An 18,658-nucleotide genomic window follows, 5' to 3' on the forward strand; every position below is an offset into this window, starting at 1 on the left:
CATCGGATTAGAGACAAAAATTAGCATATCATCAGCGAAGGCTATTGTTTTATACTCTCTCTCCAAACTTCATTCCCCCTATGTTTGCCTCCAATCTGATATGTGAAAGTAATGTCTCAATCACCAGCACGAATAGCAGTGGTGATAGCGGACAGCCCTGCCTAGTTCCATTGCAAATATATACTGGGTCAGATAGTTTACCATTCACTTTAACTCTTGCGTATGGATTTTTATATAGAGCTAAAATACAATTTATTGTGATCTCCCCTATTCCAAATCCTCTCAGTGCTTTTTCCAAAAACGGCCATCCCACTCTATCAAATGCTTTTTCAGCATCTGTTGTAACTAGTATTGATGAAGGTTGTACTTTGTGCCTATTCATTTGCCCTATTTTCAATAATGATAAGATTTTATAGATGTTATCTTTTCCCTCCCTTTTAGGTATAAACCCAGCCTGATCATCATGAATTAAATCCGGTAAGTATTTTCTCAGTCTGTTTGCTATTATTTTAGCGTATATTTTTAAATCTATGTTTATTAGGGATATTGGCCTAAAGCTTTCACAGAGCTGGGGATCTTTCCCCTCTTTTGGGATAATAGTAATGTTAGCTTCTTTTGCCTGTTTATGAAACCCACGAGTTCGATCAATAGTATTGTAATAGGAACACATCAAGGGTATAAGTTCTATTTTATAAGTTTTGTAGTACAATGCACTGAAACCATCCGGACCCGGACTCTTTTCCACTGCCAATGAATCTATAGTGTCACTTATTTCTTGAGGTGTAAAAGGTGAGTCCAGTGTAGTTCTGTCTTTCACTCTTAAAGATGGTAATTGGACTTCCTCTATAAATGTATCCATTTCCTCTAATTTATCTTTTTGGTCAACCCCTTCCTGTAGTCTATATAATGTTTGATAGTATTGCTGAAATGTTTTGGCAATATTATGTGTAACGTAATAAATCTTTTGGTCCTTACCTTTTATTGATGTAATATGGGTAGCCCTGTTCATTTTTTTTCAATCTTTGGGCAAAATATTTATTACATTTATCCCCCAGTTCATATCCCTTCTTTTTACTATTCATATATGCTTTGTATGAGCCCTGGTCAAGTATTGCTTTCAGTTGTATTTTTTTCTTTTCAAGTTGTTCTAATATGTCTTCTAGAAATCTCTTTAATTAAACTGTTAATTTGTTTCTCTTTTTCCTTCTTTAGGTTACTGCAGAGAGCTATCAACTGGCCTCTAAGCACACATTTCTTAGTTTCCCATAATGTCGCCAAACTAACATCTGGTCCTGAATTCTCTTTTAGTATTTGTTGTAGCATATCCCTGATTTTATTCTTTGTGTCTTTTCTGTGTAATAATAAATTGTTGAAGCTCCATGTGTATTCTTTTTCATTTATTTGAGGTAGATCCAACCTGAAAGATATTGGGTAGTGGTCTGAAAACAGATTTGTTGCAATTTTGGCCTCTGTAACCCAGTGGAGCCCCCTTTGTGAAACAAATAAATAGTCTATCTGCGTGTAAACCTTATACTTTTTTGAGAAGTGTGTGTAATCTTTAACTTTCGGATGTAGAACTCTCCAAGTGTCAACCAAACATAAATCTTCCATTTTTTGCTTTATACTTTTTATCCCCTTATAGGATATTTGGCTTTTCCCATTGGAAGAGTCCATTATTGGGTTAAGCATCAAGTTAAGATCCCCTCCCATTATTACTAAGCCTTCCTTAAAATTACTCTTCTAAAAACTAAAGAATTTCACCTGTGCTGTGTTAGGCGCATACACATTTGCTATGGTTATCCTGAATGCCCCTAGGTTTCCCTTTATAATAACATATCTGCCTTCTTCCTTCTATCTATTTTCCTCTCTTGGAGTACAAAGGGTAAGTCTTTGTGAATCATTATCAAAACTCCTGTTGCTTTCTTCTCAGGGTTATTACTATAGTAAATCTGTGTATAGTGTCTATCCATTATCCTTGGGGTATGACCTTCTTTGAAGTGTGTTTCTTGCAGCATTATTATATGTGCCTGAGGTTTTTTACATGTGTTGAGGATTTGGCTTCTCTTAACCGGTTCATTCAGCCCATTTACATTATAGCTTAAAATTGAGCACATTCACTTTAAAATACCTTATTATGACGTGTACCATTATAATTTTTACCCCTTGTCCTATATCATCTACTCTAAGAAAGTTATAGTCCACCCAAAAAAATTGGCCTATGGCCACAGAATGTTTTAAATTTTTAAAGGCATTTTTATCAGTATCCCATTTAAAGAAAGATCTGGTATTTTTACTGAGATAGTCACCAAGGAAATACCACTGTTAATAAACAATGGCATAATTAAGATTAATAGTATGACAATAAATACTTTTATAGCAACTTGTTACCAAGAAGTGAAATAAATTAGAGAAGTATAATTTTCCAATATTTTGAAACTTTACAGTTTAAGTTTTATGAACATTTAGGGCCTTATTTACTATAATCTGAAAATGTCTCACTATGACGAAACTCCTGTGCACTTTTTTACTGTATTTATCAATAAATTTACTCAAAAAGATCAGGTGCAAGAAAAGACTCAATAACATTGTGAAGAAAAATCTGAATTTTATGGGGTTTTTTCAGATTTGTTGCCGAAAACCACAAATTAATCGGATTATGGAACATAACCCAGCGCTGATCATGATATCCTCCAATTGTAAACGGGACATCTGCCATTGACTTCTAAATGACCTAAGCAGGTTTGAGATTAAGTACTTTTTTATTATGGACTTTTAACAGCATCGGGGTTTAGTAAATCATGAAAAATTTGGGATTTTTTTTCTATGAAAAAATTGAGCTATTCCCCTTTAAAAATCTGACTGGAAAAAATAGGAGTTTAGTAAATAACCCCCTTAATCTTAATATATTGTATATGCATTTAGGAAGTTCCTGTTCAGCACCAAATAGTCACACAGTGTATATTTACTTATGTGTTAATAGCAGTCCTGTGAAATAGGTATACTATACAATAAAAGAGCAAGGAATTATTTTACGAAAATGTATCCTGATAAATGGTGCTTAGTGACAGGTGCTTTGTAGTGTCACCTGTGCACCATAATTCACTGAAGTTTGTGTATTAAAAAAATTGATACAACCACTCTGACTCCTTAGAATTTCTTGACTCGGTTATAAAACGTTATGTTTACTTTACACTTGTATTTTACAGAATGAAATACATAATCTCCCTCATACTGTTCAAATTAGAGTTTTTTTACACTCTAGAGTTTAGCACACTGACGTTTGCTGAGGAGTATGCTTTTACCTCAAGCATTTGTAGCCAGATTGTATGAAGGACACCATAATCATGCTCTCAAACTCCTTCCAGCTCCAAACAACTACCAGCATCCAGTATGGTAGAAGTTGCAGTTCAAAGTAACTGTAGAACACCTACTAATGCATATGACTTTTTTGCTGGAGCGGAAACCTTGTTACTACTTAGAATAATCAGCAGTTCCTTTTAATTGTTAACAACTTACCTTATCTAACCGAGGTTCATTCAATCGCTGCTGCTCCATGCATACATGACAGACTCTGGCCATCAACTCAGAAGGGTGAATAAAAAGTCTAGAGCTCAGCAGGAAGGTGAAGATGTATGTTCTCTGTAGTCATAAAGTAAATCATTATTATCATTATAAAGTTAGAATTATTTTATTAATTGTGAGAAAACATCAGGACGTGAGGAGTGCAAGGGTAATAACACATACAGTACTCTTTGTTTAAAAGAAAATGCATTTGCAATATTAGATCCTTCAGAATCTAAGCACAGAATCTGAAATCATGTGAAAGGCACTAAGTATGTCGAAGTGCAGCAACCCACAGCAATTTATGCACAAGTAGCATTTACTGGTCACCTGTTTAGAACAAAACATTGTATTGGTGGCTATGGGTTACAGCTGCACCTGGGCAAACGTAGTGCCTTTTATTAAATATGGAGGATGTTTGGGAATATTAGCACATGCTTACTTTCACAAAATCAACACATTTTGGTTTAGGCCATACTAATCAATCTAGTATCCCTACCTAAGTGTCACATTTACAAGCTATCAGTTTGTTTCCTGTGCTGAAAAACTTTCCTTTGTAAGCACTCAGTGGGTAAAAACATGTGCTTGGGAACAGATTTATATTCCTCTGGCTTCAACTTACATCTGGATAGTAATCAACGTTTGGCACTAAGTGTTGGATGAGTGCTTCCAGAGACCCAGAAAGCAGGTTGTTATCTTGGTAATACAGGTCTGAACAACTTTCTTCTTTGGACTGATACAAGTTCCGATGGAAACAGCTGCTGTCAAACATAGCTACAAGAGTGGGCGTCTGGGGCATTCTCTCCTGCAGAAAACAGAATCAAATTCATTGTTTTGTAGCAAGCTGAAAACAAATCAATGTATTTTTATTTTTTATTAATGAGTTTAAACTTTTTTTTAAAAAAAAATTATGAACTTTCAAAATAAGTCCAAAACAGTAACAAATATGTTCATTAAAATATAATTCAACATAGTAAGCAACACTCTTAACTGTGGGGTAATAATGACTGGTACATAAAAAAAATACATTTAAGAGTAGCTTATTGAATATAACGTACATCAATACTAAGCAGTATAAATTGGGCAATAACATTACAAAATTAACCATATGTATGCCTGCAATTAAGGGGCATTTATTATTATTATTAAAATGAAATCCTCCACTTATTGGCAATGGAAGGGTCTGGGGTTGACAACACTGCAGTTTGCAGATTAACAAGAAATATGGCTTCATCAGCTCACTACAAAGTTAGTAGATATCATGAAAGAAGGACATTTTACAATAGCATCCATAATAATAAGAATGCAAAGACAATAATCTGCAGTACATTTTGCTTCTGCAATCTTAAGGGGATGGGAGAGAACTATGCTACATGGCAATGATAACCATTTAGTAAAACAGCTTTTTCTTATGTTCAAATGTTAGGAGCACATCTGTGGCCTGTCTAAACACAGCCATTGTTTGTAATTATAAAGCGGCAAGCGGTATTCTTTTTTGGTGATCAAAAAGGACCTCATTTTTAGAATCAATGACAATAGCCAATACCAGACTGTGCAAGTGTTTGATTACAAGGGTGAGAAAAGAAGTGACAGACCCGTTTCTTTCTATCTGTACTACCCACCTCTAAACAAAACATCCCTGAAATACAGCTCAATGGTGTGACTAATAAGTTATTTTTTTTATCATTCTTTATTTAGGATATTTAATTACAAAACAGTATAGAATAGGGAGGGAAGTACAGAAGGCAAAAAGGGTAGGGTAAGGGACTCGGGGATCCTTTTTCATAAACATAAAAAATTAATAAATAAATAAATAAATAAGTAAATAATAAAAAATAAATAGACATATAAATAAATATATGTCAAGGTATTATACATAGATTCTATTATTTCGTCATATAGAGTTTTATAGCACAGCTTGCTAGTAAGTTCATGTCTTATGTAATAAGCCCCAATACTAATACTAAATATTGAAAGGGTTTTATCTCTATCGCGAAGGAACCAATTACTTTATATCACCTCTCACTATGGTTAGACTATTTTGTATAGGATATCCAGGGTCCCCAGATATCCTAATATAAGTCGCTTGTGTTGTGCAATATATGGGTGATCTCATCTAACTTCCTACTCTCCTCAACCAGAATCCGCCAATCGTTTTTGTTGGAGGCGATGTTTTTTTCCAATTCCTTGGAATCAAGGTTTTTACTGCGTTGAACAATTATAAGGTGAGTATGTCTGTTAATAGATTATTCTTCTCTGGTATTATATTCAGCAAAATTAAGGACAAATCGGATTCTTTAACCGTTATCTCTGTGACTATCTTTATAACATTTAAAACATATTGGCAATATGTTTATAACTTAGGGCAGGTGAGCCAGATATGGGCATGTGTGCCTCTATCCTGATCACATCTCCAACACCTGTCTGAGCTGTTTGGGTACATTTTCTTTAATTTTGCAGGTGTGTAATGCCACCTGGTGAATAATTTGTAATTCATTTCTCTAATTTTCATTGCACAAGACGTTTTATGAATTGAGATTCCTTTTATCCAAAGATAGCTGTCCCAAGGCTTTCTTTTCCATAAAAAATTTCTTTATTTAAATTAGCATTAAAAGTTCAATAACAAACAGACCTCCCAGGCCCACCTTACGCGTTTCGCACCCTCCGGCGCTTAGTCATAGGTGTATCTGTAAACAGCATAGCCTCTGCGGGATTTATACCCTGTTAGTCCCTCCCACTTTTCTTAAAACCAATCAAATTCTTTGAGGGATTAACCCTATTATGTTAATTGCTCATCAAACATGCCTATATGGGGTATTTGCATTCCTTTTCATATATCACTGTTTCTGAATTCAATTGTTAAATATACATCATAATTTATCTCACAACAAAACAGTGTAGTAACCAAAAATCAATTGCACTCACTTCTTTTGCATTTGTTATTCATAAACCGTCAATAGCTCTCTTTTTTATAATCTAGATAGCCCCATAACAATGTTAACCCTTTCACGTATAACAGGTAACATCAAATTCATGATTAAGCCCTAAGGGCAAACGTGTGCCCAGATGGAATATTCAAAATACTTCTCTCCTCTCTAAGAGGCTCAACTGATCTCCTCCTCTTTCTCCCAGTCTAACTCTCTCTATCCCCTGAATACTAAAAAATTCCAAGGAGTTTCCATTGCATATATTAAAGTGCCTAGTGACATTGCTCTTTTCGGTCATTCGCGGATTTTTTATCTGGCCCAAATGTTCCCTTGCTCTTTCCTTCAATTTCCTAGTCGTGCAGCCTACATACTGTATTTGGCATTTAAGGCACGTAATTAAGTATATCACATAAGTGGTGTTGCAATTGATATAGCCTTTAATGTCAAACTCCCTCCCTGTCACTGTTGATTTAAATTTTTTTGATACTTTCATATGTCCACACGTTATGCATCTCTGACTTCCACATCTATAGTTCCCAATTGATGTAAGTGGCCCCAAATTTCGTTCCTGGCCTCTCTTTTTAAAGTGACTGGGTGATAGCATATCTTTCAGAGTGTGGGCTCGCTTAGGAATCACATTAATCCCTGGATTCAACACTCTAAAAAAGTGCTCATCCCCATAAAGGATAGGCCTTTTTTTTTTTTTTATGAATTGAGGCCAAAGATTTCTCCCAGAGTGGCATTGGAATTATACAATTGAGTTCTCTTTCCGATTCCCTATGTGCTGGTTGCTATTAATAATAGTTTGTAAAACCTCAAAATAGGTTTAATGATCGCATCTGCTTGTTCTAGCATATTTTTTACGCTGTTAAAGGTCTGCTCCAATCCACATCTTTGATCTTTTGAATGTAGCAGACTATTTGATTATAGTTCTAGTTATCTAACTTATGGACTCCCCAACTTTTTTGTAGATCAGCAAGAGGGATCCCTTTATTACAGCTTATAAAATCAGTTATTTTTGTAGGTCTGCCCTTGCTGAATTGCCACCTCTTAAATAATCCCGATTCTAGACTGGGCTTAAACAATAGATTATTAACCAGCGGCTGTAGTATACAGTAAAATTTGAGAATTTTTGTCCCTGATGGTGAACCATACCTTAAACGTCGGCCCGATTAGTGGGTGTTCCATAACCCCTTTGGGGACCTCTCCTGGTCTTGACCATAAATAATTAATTTGTGGTATATCCACTGTGGAGCTTTCTAAATCTATCCAATCCCTTATTTTAGTTTGATATGCCCATGCATCGGGCAGAGCTAGACCGCCCCTATACCTTGGTAGAACCGTCACATTGTGTTGTAGTCTGGGAGGCTTATCTGCCCAAATAAAATTATTTAGCAAGGTTTTTAAATTGCAAAATTGTTAAAGTAATATTGGTATTGGTAATGTCTGCATGTAGTATACCAATTTTGACATTAGTACCATTTTTATGGCCTGAATTCTACCCATCCAAGATAAATACATTTTTCTCCATTTTTCTATTGTTTGTTCCATAGTCTTAAGTAAGGGACCATAATTGATTTGGTATATTTCACAGAATTGGGACGTAATCTTTAATATAGTCTTTTGTCCATCTTAAAGGAAAATTCTGTTCCAGTGCATTCTTTATGGTGTCTTTAATGTTTATATTAAGGATTTCTGATTTGGTGTAGTTCACCTTGAAATTCGACATTGCACCAAAGATCTCAATCAGTCGAAGAATATTGGGATGAGAGATTTTTGGGTTTGTTATAAACATTAACAGGTCATCTGCAAAAGCAGCAACTTTATATTCCTTGTTTTACACCTTAATCCCCGAGATATTAGAATCCAACCTTAAATGGAATAACAAAATTTCCATCATCATAACAAAAAGTAAGGGAGACAGAGGGCATCCTTGTCTAGTTCCATTATGTATAATAATTGGGGAGGATAGTGATCCGTTTACTCTAACTTTGGCATAAGGTTCTTGGTATAATGCTAATATACGTTCTATTATTCTTTCTCCAAAACCAAACCCTTTCAATACCTGTTCCAAGAAGGCCCAATGATGCCTTCTCGGCATCTGTGGTAAGTAATAATGCAGGAAGCTTGTCTTCCTTAGCTAGATGGATTAGTGAGATTACTCTGTATACATTATCTTTCCCTTCTCTTTCAGGTATAAAACCAGTTTGAGGTGGCCATAGACGTAACAATTATGATCTTTCTTGGAAAAGATCTTTCCAAGAAAGATCGTTCATTTCAACACACACGCGTAGAGTTGAATCGTCATATATACAGGTAGATATACAGGTAGAAACAATAGAATTATACTTGTATCTGATGATTCAGCACTAACAACGGCCGATGTTTGGGTGCCTTCAAAGGCACCCGATCAAAATTTTCTGTCCAGCCCGATCGACGAGCCGACCGATATTCAAGTCTTCTGCCGATATCAGTCAGCTCTTTTCCCACCATACACGTACCAAATGTCGTATGAAAATTAGTTTTGTACAATATTATCTGTGCGTCTATGGCCACCTTTGGTCTTCGTGAATTAATTCTACTAAGTATTTTTTCAATCTATTAGCCAATATCTTAACAAACATTTTTAAATCAATGTTTATTAATGATACTGGTCTATAGCGGGCACATAATTGTGGATCTTTATCAGGTTATAATATGCGTTTCTTTTGCTTGCTTATAGAACCCCTGAGTAGAATTTATGCTATTGAAGTAGGAACATAATAGTAGAGCTAAATCTTTCTTGTATGTCTTATAATATAGGGCATTGTAACAGTCTGGCCCTGGGCTTTTTTGTCACGATCGCCTCCCGGAGCAGGTCCAGGAGCTCCGGGCGGCGCGTCCTCCCCTGCCGGCGTTGCTCCCAAAATGGTGGCGCCCATGGCCGCCACGTGGGTAGCAGCGCCGGCGCGATGACGTCAGCGTCATGCATCCTAGCATGGATGCATGACGCTGACGTCATCGTCAGCATACGCCGACTACTCCAACGCCGACAACGCCCACGCTAGTTGCCGACGTGGCTACACAATCCTCCACTTCTGGTCTGTGAATTCCTGCACCGCCTCTCTACAGTGGCGACCCTCAAGCCTGTCGTGGTTTTGTGAATCAGTGCCAGATTCGGTTCGCCCTGCAACCTGCGGAATTTAACTCTGAACGAGCAAAGGTTGGTTTTGTGATCACTCGTCTGGCGGGGAAAGCGCTCGAATGGGTATCTCCGCACTGGGAGAAGGGAGAATATGCCATTGAATTCTGTACTCTCGCTGCAGAGACTTGCTGGAACAATGATGCCTATCACGCTGCCTTCTACAATGGTCTCTCTATCCGCCTCAAAGATGACCTGGTCTCCCGTGAATTACCCACGCTGGTTGAAGACCTCATTGCTTTGTCTGTCAAGGTGGACACTCGTCAGAGAGAACATCAAGCTGATAGGGACCGAGTCAAGAAATTTCAACCCATGTTGGCTCCTCGCTTCCAAAGACCTCTGTTACCTCCTACCCCCTAGCAGCTTTCTGTTATTCCTCCGGAGGAACCTATGCAAGTCGGAAGAGCTCGTCTCTCTGAACAGGAGAAACTCCGGAGACGTACGGCTGGACTTTGTCTCTACTGTGGGGGTCAATCTCATTTTGCCAACTCCTGTCCAGTGAAGCCTCAGAGTTCCCCTCTTCAAGGTAACCTTGGAAAGACTCATGTAGGGGGTGTTACTCCCAAGTCACAAGAGAACTCTCATAGGTTTCTTCTGCCTTTACAGATCCGTCTGTCCACTAAGACCATTGTTGGCTCAGCTTTTATTGACTCTGGAGCTGCCGGAAATTTCATGGACGCTCTCTTTGCCAAGCAGATGAATGTTCCTCTGTTTCCATTGACTCCTCCACTTCGTGTAACCGCCATTGATGACCGACCCCTTGAATCCGAGTTTATCTCTATGACGACCGGGGAATTGCCTGTGCAGGTTGGGACTTTACACAAAGAAAAGTTATCGTTCCTGATTATTTCCTGTCCTTCTGTTCCTGTCGTCTTGGGGCTTCCTTGGTTACGCCTGCACAATCCCATCATTGATTGGTCCTCGGGGCAGGTTTCCCGTTGGAGTCCATACTGTCAACAGCACTGCCTTCCTGCTGAACCCATCCAGAGGGTGAATATTTCTACATCAGATTTGAAGACGCTTCCCTCCTTCTACAAGGAGTCCGCTGATGTCTTCTGTAAAAAGTCTGCAGAATTTCTCCCTCCTCATCATCTCTACGATTGTCCAGTTGATCTCCTGCCAGGAACCATGCCTCCTAGAGGTCGCACTTATCCTCTCTCCCCTGCAGAGACCGCTGCCATGAAGGAATACATCCAAGAAAATCTCCAGCAGGGGATTATTCGCCCTTCTACTTCTCCTGCAGGGGCTGGATTCTTCTTCGTGGAAAAGAAGGATGGAGGCTTACGTCCTTGTATTGACTACCGGGGTCTTAATAAAATCACCGTTAAGAACCGGTATCCCTTGCCTCTGATTGCAGAACTTTTTGACCAACTCAAGGGGGCTAAAATCTTCTCTAAGTTGGATCTCCATGGGGCGTACAACCTTATCCGCATCCGGGAATGTGACGAATGGAAGACAGCATTCAACACTCGTGATGGGCACTATGAGTACCTTGTAATGCCCTTTGGTCTCTGCAATGCCCCCGCTGTCTTTCAAGAATTTGTGAATGACATTTTCCGGGATCTCTTGGGAAAGTTTGTGGTCGTGTACCTAGACGACATCCTGATTTTCTCCAAGGACCTTGCAAGCCATCGCTCCCAGGTGAAGGAAGTACTCTCTCGTTTGAGGAAGAACTCTCTCTTTGCCAAGCTGGAGAAATGTGTATTTGAAGTGTCCAAGATTCTTTTTCTGGGCTATATCATCTCCCCAGAGGGTTTCGAGATGGATCCCGTTAAAGTGTCCGCAATCCAAGAGTGGCCTCTTCCGCTGAGCACCAAGGCGATCCAGAGATTCATTGGTTTTGCCAATTACTACCGGCAATTCATTAAGGGGTTCTCTTCTCGTATTGCTCCTATCCTGGCCCTCATCCGAAAAGGGGGTAAACCCAGCTCATGGCCCCCATCTGCTATTGAAACCTTTCAATCCATGAAGGATGCCTTCACTTCCGCTTCGGTTCTCCGCCATCCTGATCCGGGGTTACCTTTCTTCATTGAGGTGGATGCTTCTGAAGTTGGAGCTGGAGCTATCTTGTCCCAAAGACATCCCTCTGATGGGAAGCTGCACCCATGTGCATATTTCTCTAAGAAGTTCTCGCCTGCTGAACATAACTATGATGAAGGAAATCGAGAACTCCTGGCTGTCAAGCTTGCCTTAGAAGAGTGGCGTCACCTCCTTGAAGGTTCCTTGATTCCAGTCACGATCTACACCGATCATAAGAATCTCGAATTCATTCAGTCTCTCAAGAGGCTGAATCCCAGACAGGCAAGGTGGGCTCTCTTCTTTGCTCGATTTAACTTTATCTTGACTTATCGCCCTGGCTCCAAGAATCGGAAGGCCGATGCTCTGTCGCGAAGTTTCACTCCGGTGGATCGTTCTCCTGAAAGACAAGAGCCAATTATTCCTCCTGTCAAGATCATCGCTTCATTGTACCCTCAGTTTGCTGATCAAATCCTGGCTGGTCAATCTTCTGCCCCTCCTGATACCCCCATCGGAATGTCTTTTGTACCTCCTGAACTTCGTCTGCCTATCCTGCAACAGACTCATAGTTCCAAACAAGCTGGACATCCTGGTCCTGTTAAAACTCTTGAACTTTTACGGCATCTAGTCTGGTGGCTGACTATCCGTAAAGATGTCAAAGACTTTGTTACTGCCTGTACCGTTTGTGCCACTTCCAAGTCCAGCCATTCTCGCCCCAGTGGGTTACTACAGCCGTTGCCGGTTCCCTCTCGTCCTTGGACGCACTTGGCAATGGACTTCATTGTTGAACTTCCTCCCTCCAGTGGGAACACCGTGATCTGGGTTGTCATTGACCGCTTTAGCAAGATGGCCCACTTCATCCCTCTACGGAAGCTTCCATCTGCAGTGGAGTTGTCACAGTTGTTCATTCAGTTCATTTTTCGCCTGCATGGCTTCCCAGCCGAGATCCTTTCTGACAGAGGGTCCCAATTAACGGCAAAGTTCTGGCGTTCCCTGTGCAAAGACCTGGGTATTAATCTTCAGTTCTCCTCAGCTTATCATCCCCAGACAAATGGAGCGGCTGAGCGAGTGAACCAAGCCTTGGAACAGTTCTTGAGGAACCACGTTTCCCTTTGTCAAGATGATTGGTCTGATCTCCTCCCGTGGGCGGAATTTGCTCATAACAATGCCTGCCACACTTCCACTGGAAGGTCCCCATTTATGTCGGTGTATGGTCAACATCCCCAAGCCTTCCCACAAGACTTTGTGTTGTCTGATGTTCCGGCCGCTGATGACCATGCAGCCCACAAGTCTGCTATTTGGGCTGCAACCAAGTCAAACTTAGAGAAGAGCGCTCTGGTTCATAAGAAGTTTGCAGATCGTAGACGTAGACCCTCTCCTCCCTACAAGGTCGGTGATAAAGTCTGGTTGTCTTCCAGGAACATTCGGTTGAAGGTACCATCTCCTAAGTTGGGTCTGAAGTTCGTAGGTCCATTCTCCATCTCGAAGGTGATCAATCCTGTGGCTGTCAGACTTCAGCTTCCCCCTGAGATGCGAATACCCAATGTGTTTCATGTCTCCTTGGTGAAACCCGCCACTTCCAACCGCTTTTCTATTGTCCAGCCTCCCCCTCCTACTATCTCTGTGGATGGTCAACAAGAATATGAGGTGGAAAAGATCCTTGACTCCAGAATCTCCAGGGGCTCTCTTCCGTACCTCATCAAGTGGAAAGGCTTTGGCCCTGAAGAATGCTCCTGGGAAGGACGCTCTGATGTCCATGCTCCTCGTCTTGTGAGGGAGTTCCACTCCAAATTTCGCCAGAAGCCAAGTCCTGGTGGTCCGGAGGCCCCCCGTGAGGGGGGGTACTGTCAGGATCGCCGCCCGGAGCAGGTCCAGGAGCTCCGGGCGGCGCGTCCTCCCATGCCGGCGTCGCTCCCAAAATGGCGGCGCCCATGGCCGCCACGTGGGTAGTGGCGCCGGCGCGATGACGTCAGCGCGTCGACATCGGTGCAAGGACGCCGATGACGTCACTTTGGCGCCAAATTCAAATATAAAAGCTCTACCAAGACGCCAGAATGGCGCCCAAGTATAGGATTCGTTCCTGTGTGTTTCCTGGGTTTCCTGTCTCCTATTTTGAGACTAATCTTGTTCCTGTTTGTTGCCGACCTCTTGCCTGGACTTTGGACTTTGCTGATTATTCTGCCTGCCCATGAACCCTTGCCTGGACTTTGATTATTCTTCTGGTTTACCCCTGTTGGACACCGCGACCTTGACTCCCTTGTGGGCTTCCTCCTTGATCCTGACAACCTCCCTGGTGGGAGCATCCCGGCTCCCTGACACTTAATGAGGCTATTGTGGCCTCAAAGGAGAAAGGAAGATCTAATTCTGCTTTATTAGTTGCCGATAAAGTCTTCAAGCCAGCTTTTGTTATAAATTGGTCCATATCCTCCACACCATCTTAGGTTATATAACGTCTGATAATATTGGTGGAAGATATATAGTATACATTGAGTATCACGATGAACGTGTACATCTTTATCTGCTATTGATGTTACATGTCTTATTGGATTTAACTTTTTAGAGTTTGGGAAAAATGCTCGTTACACTTATCTCCCAATTCATAAAACCTCTGTTTGCTATACATATGGGCCTTATAAGTTTGATGATCTAATAAAGCCTTTAATTACAATCTTTTATTATCTAACAGATTTTGGGTATCTATATCTACATTATCTTTATGTAATCTTTCTAATCTATGTATGTCTTTTAGAATATCATTCATTTCTTTTTCTTTCTCTATCTTTAGATTGCTACATAAGGATATCAATTGGCCCCTCAATACACATTTTATTGTTTCCCATAATGTTGATGGCGAGATATCAGGAGAAGAGTTATCTGTTATTATTTGTTGTAACATTTCTTTTATCTTGTTCCTTGTGTCCTTATTATGTATTAAAAATCATTCATTCTCCAGGTGTGTTCTCTCTTAATTGTCTGAGGTATAGTAAACGAGTGGGTTATTGGGGAGTGATCCAAGTACAACCTATCTTCTATTGTAACTTTGTTTAAAAGGTTTAAACATTTTTGAGACATAAAAGTCTATGCGTGAGTACATTTGGTGTGTTTTTGAAAAATGAGTATAGTCTCTGACTTTGGGGTATACTGCTCTCCAGCTGTCCACATAGTACAGTTCATTCAATCCCATTTTGACATTTTTTAATCCCTTAAAGGATATATGGCTCCTACCATTCAAGGAGTCTAAATGAGGATTGAGTGTTAGGTTTAAATCAACACCCAAAATAAGCATCCTGTCACGGCCGGCACCCAATACCAGAACAGGTGCCAAGTACCCTGGTCTCGGCTCGGCTTCACCAGTAGTGTGACCACCGTTGGGCTTCGGGAGGAGCCCTCAGCTTACTGAGGACTTAACGAGGGGAACATCTTGCCACCTGGACTTAACGAGGGGTACAAGGCAAGATGTTCTGGCTAGCAGAGGGGCACGGCAGGTAGCAGAGTCTTTTGGGCCGAAGGTCACGGTACAAATGGAGCAGGCAACAGAATAGTCAGACAGGCTGGGTCGAGGCAGGCAGATAACAAGAAACGTCAAACAGGCAAAAGAGTCAAAACCGGGTGATCAATCGAAGGGTTAAACTGTAGAGTAGTCGTAAGCAGGCAAGGTCAGGATCCAGAATTCAGAATAGTCAAAATAGCCAGGCAGGGGTCAAAACAGGAATCAGACAGGTTCAGAAGGAATCAGACAATAGCACAAGGCTCAGGAGCACCAGGAATACAATCCTATCACGGGCAAGGTGCTGTGGACATGATGGGCTTTAAATAGTTTGAATTTCTCGCCCTTGCGCGCTGACGTATGACGTCAGCGCGCCTGCGCCTTTAAATGGAAGGAGGCGTGCCGCACACGCGCCCTATGGAGGAGATGGCGCCAGCGAAAACACGGGAGGAAGGTGCGGCGGGCGTCCTGGAGGACGTGCTGGAGGACCCCGCCGCACAGGTATCCTCACATTACCCCCCTCTCCAGGGGGGGCCACTGGACCCCCAGGCTTCTCAGGAAACTTTTGATGGAATTGCTTCCTGAGACGGTCAGCCTTGATGTCCACAACTGAGACCCAAGAGTGGGCCATAGCCCTTCCATTTAATCAAATACTGGAGCTTACCCCTAACCAGGCGAGAATCAAGGAACTCAAGGATCTCAAATTCAGGTTGACCCTCAACCAGTACTGGGGGAGGAACAGATGACTGCCGGATTTGTGAAGCTGGTTTGAGAAGGGAGACATGAAAGGAATCAGAAATTTTAAAATTACCAGGTAACTTAAGACGAACAGAGGAAGGGTTAATTATAGCAGTGATGGGATATGGACCAATGAATTTAGGACCCAGTTTGAGAGAGGGCACCTTCAACTTGATATTCTTGGTAGATAACCAGACCAGGGATCTGTCAGCAGCCCTTTTTGAGCTGATGTAGCTGCAGACAGAGATTCATGCACTTGAGACCAGACCTTAGAAAATAACTCAACAGAGGAATTGGCAGATGGTACAGGGGAACCCGACCCAGAGAATGAAAAAGCTTTGGGGTGCAGACCATTGACAATAAAGAAAGGGGATCCCCAGAGGAAGAATGAGTAGCATTATTGTATGCAAACTCTGCCCAAGGTAATAGTTCTGCCCAAGTGGACTGGTTGTTGGACACATAACACCTGAGGTACTGCTCCAGTGACTGATTCACCCTCTCAGTTTGGCCGTTGGTTTGGGGATGATAAGCAGTGGAAAAAGATAACTTAATCCCCACCAAAGAACAGAAAGCACGCCAAAACTTAGAGACAAACTGAACCCCCCTGTCAGAAACATTATTTTCAGGAAAACCATGTAACTTAAAAATGTGATTAACAAACAAATCAGCCAAGGTTTTAGCAGAAGGTGTGGAAGGGGAATAAAATGGCTCATCTTGCTAAACCTATCCACCACCACCCAGATCACAGTTTTCCCCTGTGAAGGGGGCAAATCAACAATGAAGTCCATCGAAAGATGGGACCAAGGTTTTACTGGAATGGGTAAGGGAATTAACAAACCCTGGGAAGATTTTCGAGAAACCTTGGATCTTTGGCAGACTGGGCAGGAATTAACAAAGGCCTTCGCATCCAGTTTGAATGATGGCCACCAAACATGACGGGATAACAAGGACACCGTTTTAGAAATGCCAGGATGCCCTGCCATCTTAGAATCATGAACCTCTCTCATTACTTGCTCCCTTAACTCCTGTGGTACAAACCATCTCCCCGAAGAGGTATCCATAGGAGCAGATGCTTGAAGAGGGAGCAATAGAGAAGAAAGGTCAGATTCAAGGGTTGCAATGATAACTTCCCTGGGAATAATGGGAGTACACTCACTAGAGTCAGAAGAAATGGATTCGAAACTCCTAGAGAGTGCATCCGCCTTGGTGTTTTTAGTCCCAGGCCTGAAAGTCAAAAAAAAATTAAACCTTGTGAAAAATAGAGCCCACCTAGCCTGCCTTGGATTAAGGCGTTTAGCAGACTCTATATACAGTAGACTTTTGTGGTCAGTATAGACCGTCACCAGATGTTTTGCACCCTCCAGGAGATGCCGCCATTCCTCAAAGGCCCATTTGACTGCCAACAATTCCCTGTTACCTATATCATAATTCACCTCTGCGGGTGAAAACTTCCTGGAGAAGAAAGCACAGGGATGTAACTTGTTGGTAGTCGGGTGCCTTTGAGAAAGGACTGCCCCAGCTCCCACCTCAGAGGCATCAACCTAGATTATTTCCCCTTAGCCTTCATAAGACTTCACAAACATGATTTTGATGTTCCTTCATGTTAGAGGAAAAAATCAGAATATCGTCTAGGTAGACCACTACGAAGATCCCCAGCAGGTCCCGGAAGATGTCATTAACAAACTCCTGAAACACTGCGGGGGCATTACAGAGGCCGAAAGGCATAACGAGGAGGGGAACTAGAAGGTCTGATGAAACCCCTTTCTAGATTTTCCTTTATATACTCTTTCATTGCCTGGGCTTCGGGCAATGAAAGAGGATAGGTTCTACCATGAGGAAGAGTTGACCCAGGAACCAGATCAATTGGGCAGTCATGCTGCCGGTGTGGGGGTAAGGTTTCTGCTTCCTTTTTAGAGAAGACATCAGCGAATTCTGCATATGCAGTAGGTAACCCTTCAAGCGATGTAGTTGCTACTACAGAGGGAACACATACCCCACCGCACATAGTACCCCACTGAACCACCTCCCTTGAGACCCAGTCAATCAGAGGGTTATGCCTCTGGAGCCACGGTAACCCCAAAATAAGAGGAGAGGAAGCACCTTCTATGAGGTAAAAAGCTATCTCCTCACAATGCAAATTATTAATACACATGGAAAGAATTACCGTCTCCCTGGAAATTACACCTGACCCTAAGGGTCTTCTGTCCACTGCCATTATTCTCATGGGGGCACTTAGGGGAACTACAGGGATACAGAATTTAGCTGCAAAAGCAGTATCCAGAAAATTACCCTCCGCCCGAGTCCACAAATGCAGACACCCTGACAGAGCCTGTAGGCCAGGTTAGTTTAACCGGTAACAAAACCTTGGAGGCTGACTGGGGAGAGGAAACTCCTGCACCCAAATGGAGCTCCCCTTCTCCATTTAGGCTTCGGAGTTTCCCGGCCTCTTAGAACATTGGTTCAGAAAATGCCCTTTTTCACCACAGTACATGCAAAGACCCAGGGTACGCCTGCGTGCCTTTTCCTCAGGAGTTAGATGGGATATGCCTAATTGTATAGGCTCCTTCTGAGGTAAAAGCACAGAGGAGTTAGGAGATTTTACATGGGTCACCACATTAGATCTTAAATTAGTGACCCCCGAGAAGCTTGTACTCCTCTCACCCCTTCTCTCCCTTTGCCTTCTATCTACCTGGATGGCGAAGGACATGAGGTCGTCCAGGTTAGAAGGTAGGGGATAATTAACCAAAC

At 41.6% G+C, this 18,658-nt stretch overlaps 1 protein-coding gene across 3 annotated transcripts in view; it reads right to left on the reverse strand.

The window, feature by feature from the left end:
• Positions 1 to 18,658, reverse strand: part of rasgef1b.S (RasGEF domain family member 1B S homeolog) — a 249,683-nt gene that overhangs the window by 28,121 nt on the left and 202,904 nt on the right. For all 3 annotated transcript variants that reach the window (XM_041579783.1, XM_041579782.1, XM_018240521.2), the window contains 2 exons: positions 4,184 to 4,366; positions 3,517 to 3,639 (listed from right to left, as the gene is read on the reverse strand). In XM_041579783.1, the coding sequence (XP_041435717.1) occupies positions 3,517 to 3,639; positions 4,184 to 4,366 (306 nt within the window). The remainder of the gene's footprint in view (positions 1 to 3,516; positions 3,640 to 4,183; positions 4,367 to 18,658) is intronic.

This window comes from Xenopus laevis, chromosome 1S (genome assembly GCF_017654675.1).
Source record: "Xenopus laevis strain J_2021 chromosome 1S, Xenopus_laevis_v10.1, whole genome shotgun sequence".
Taxonomy (NCBI): Eukaryota; Metazoa; Chordata; class Amphibia; order Anura; family Pipidae; genus Xenopus; species Xenopus laevis.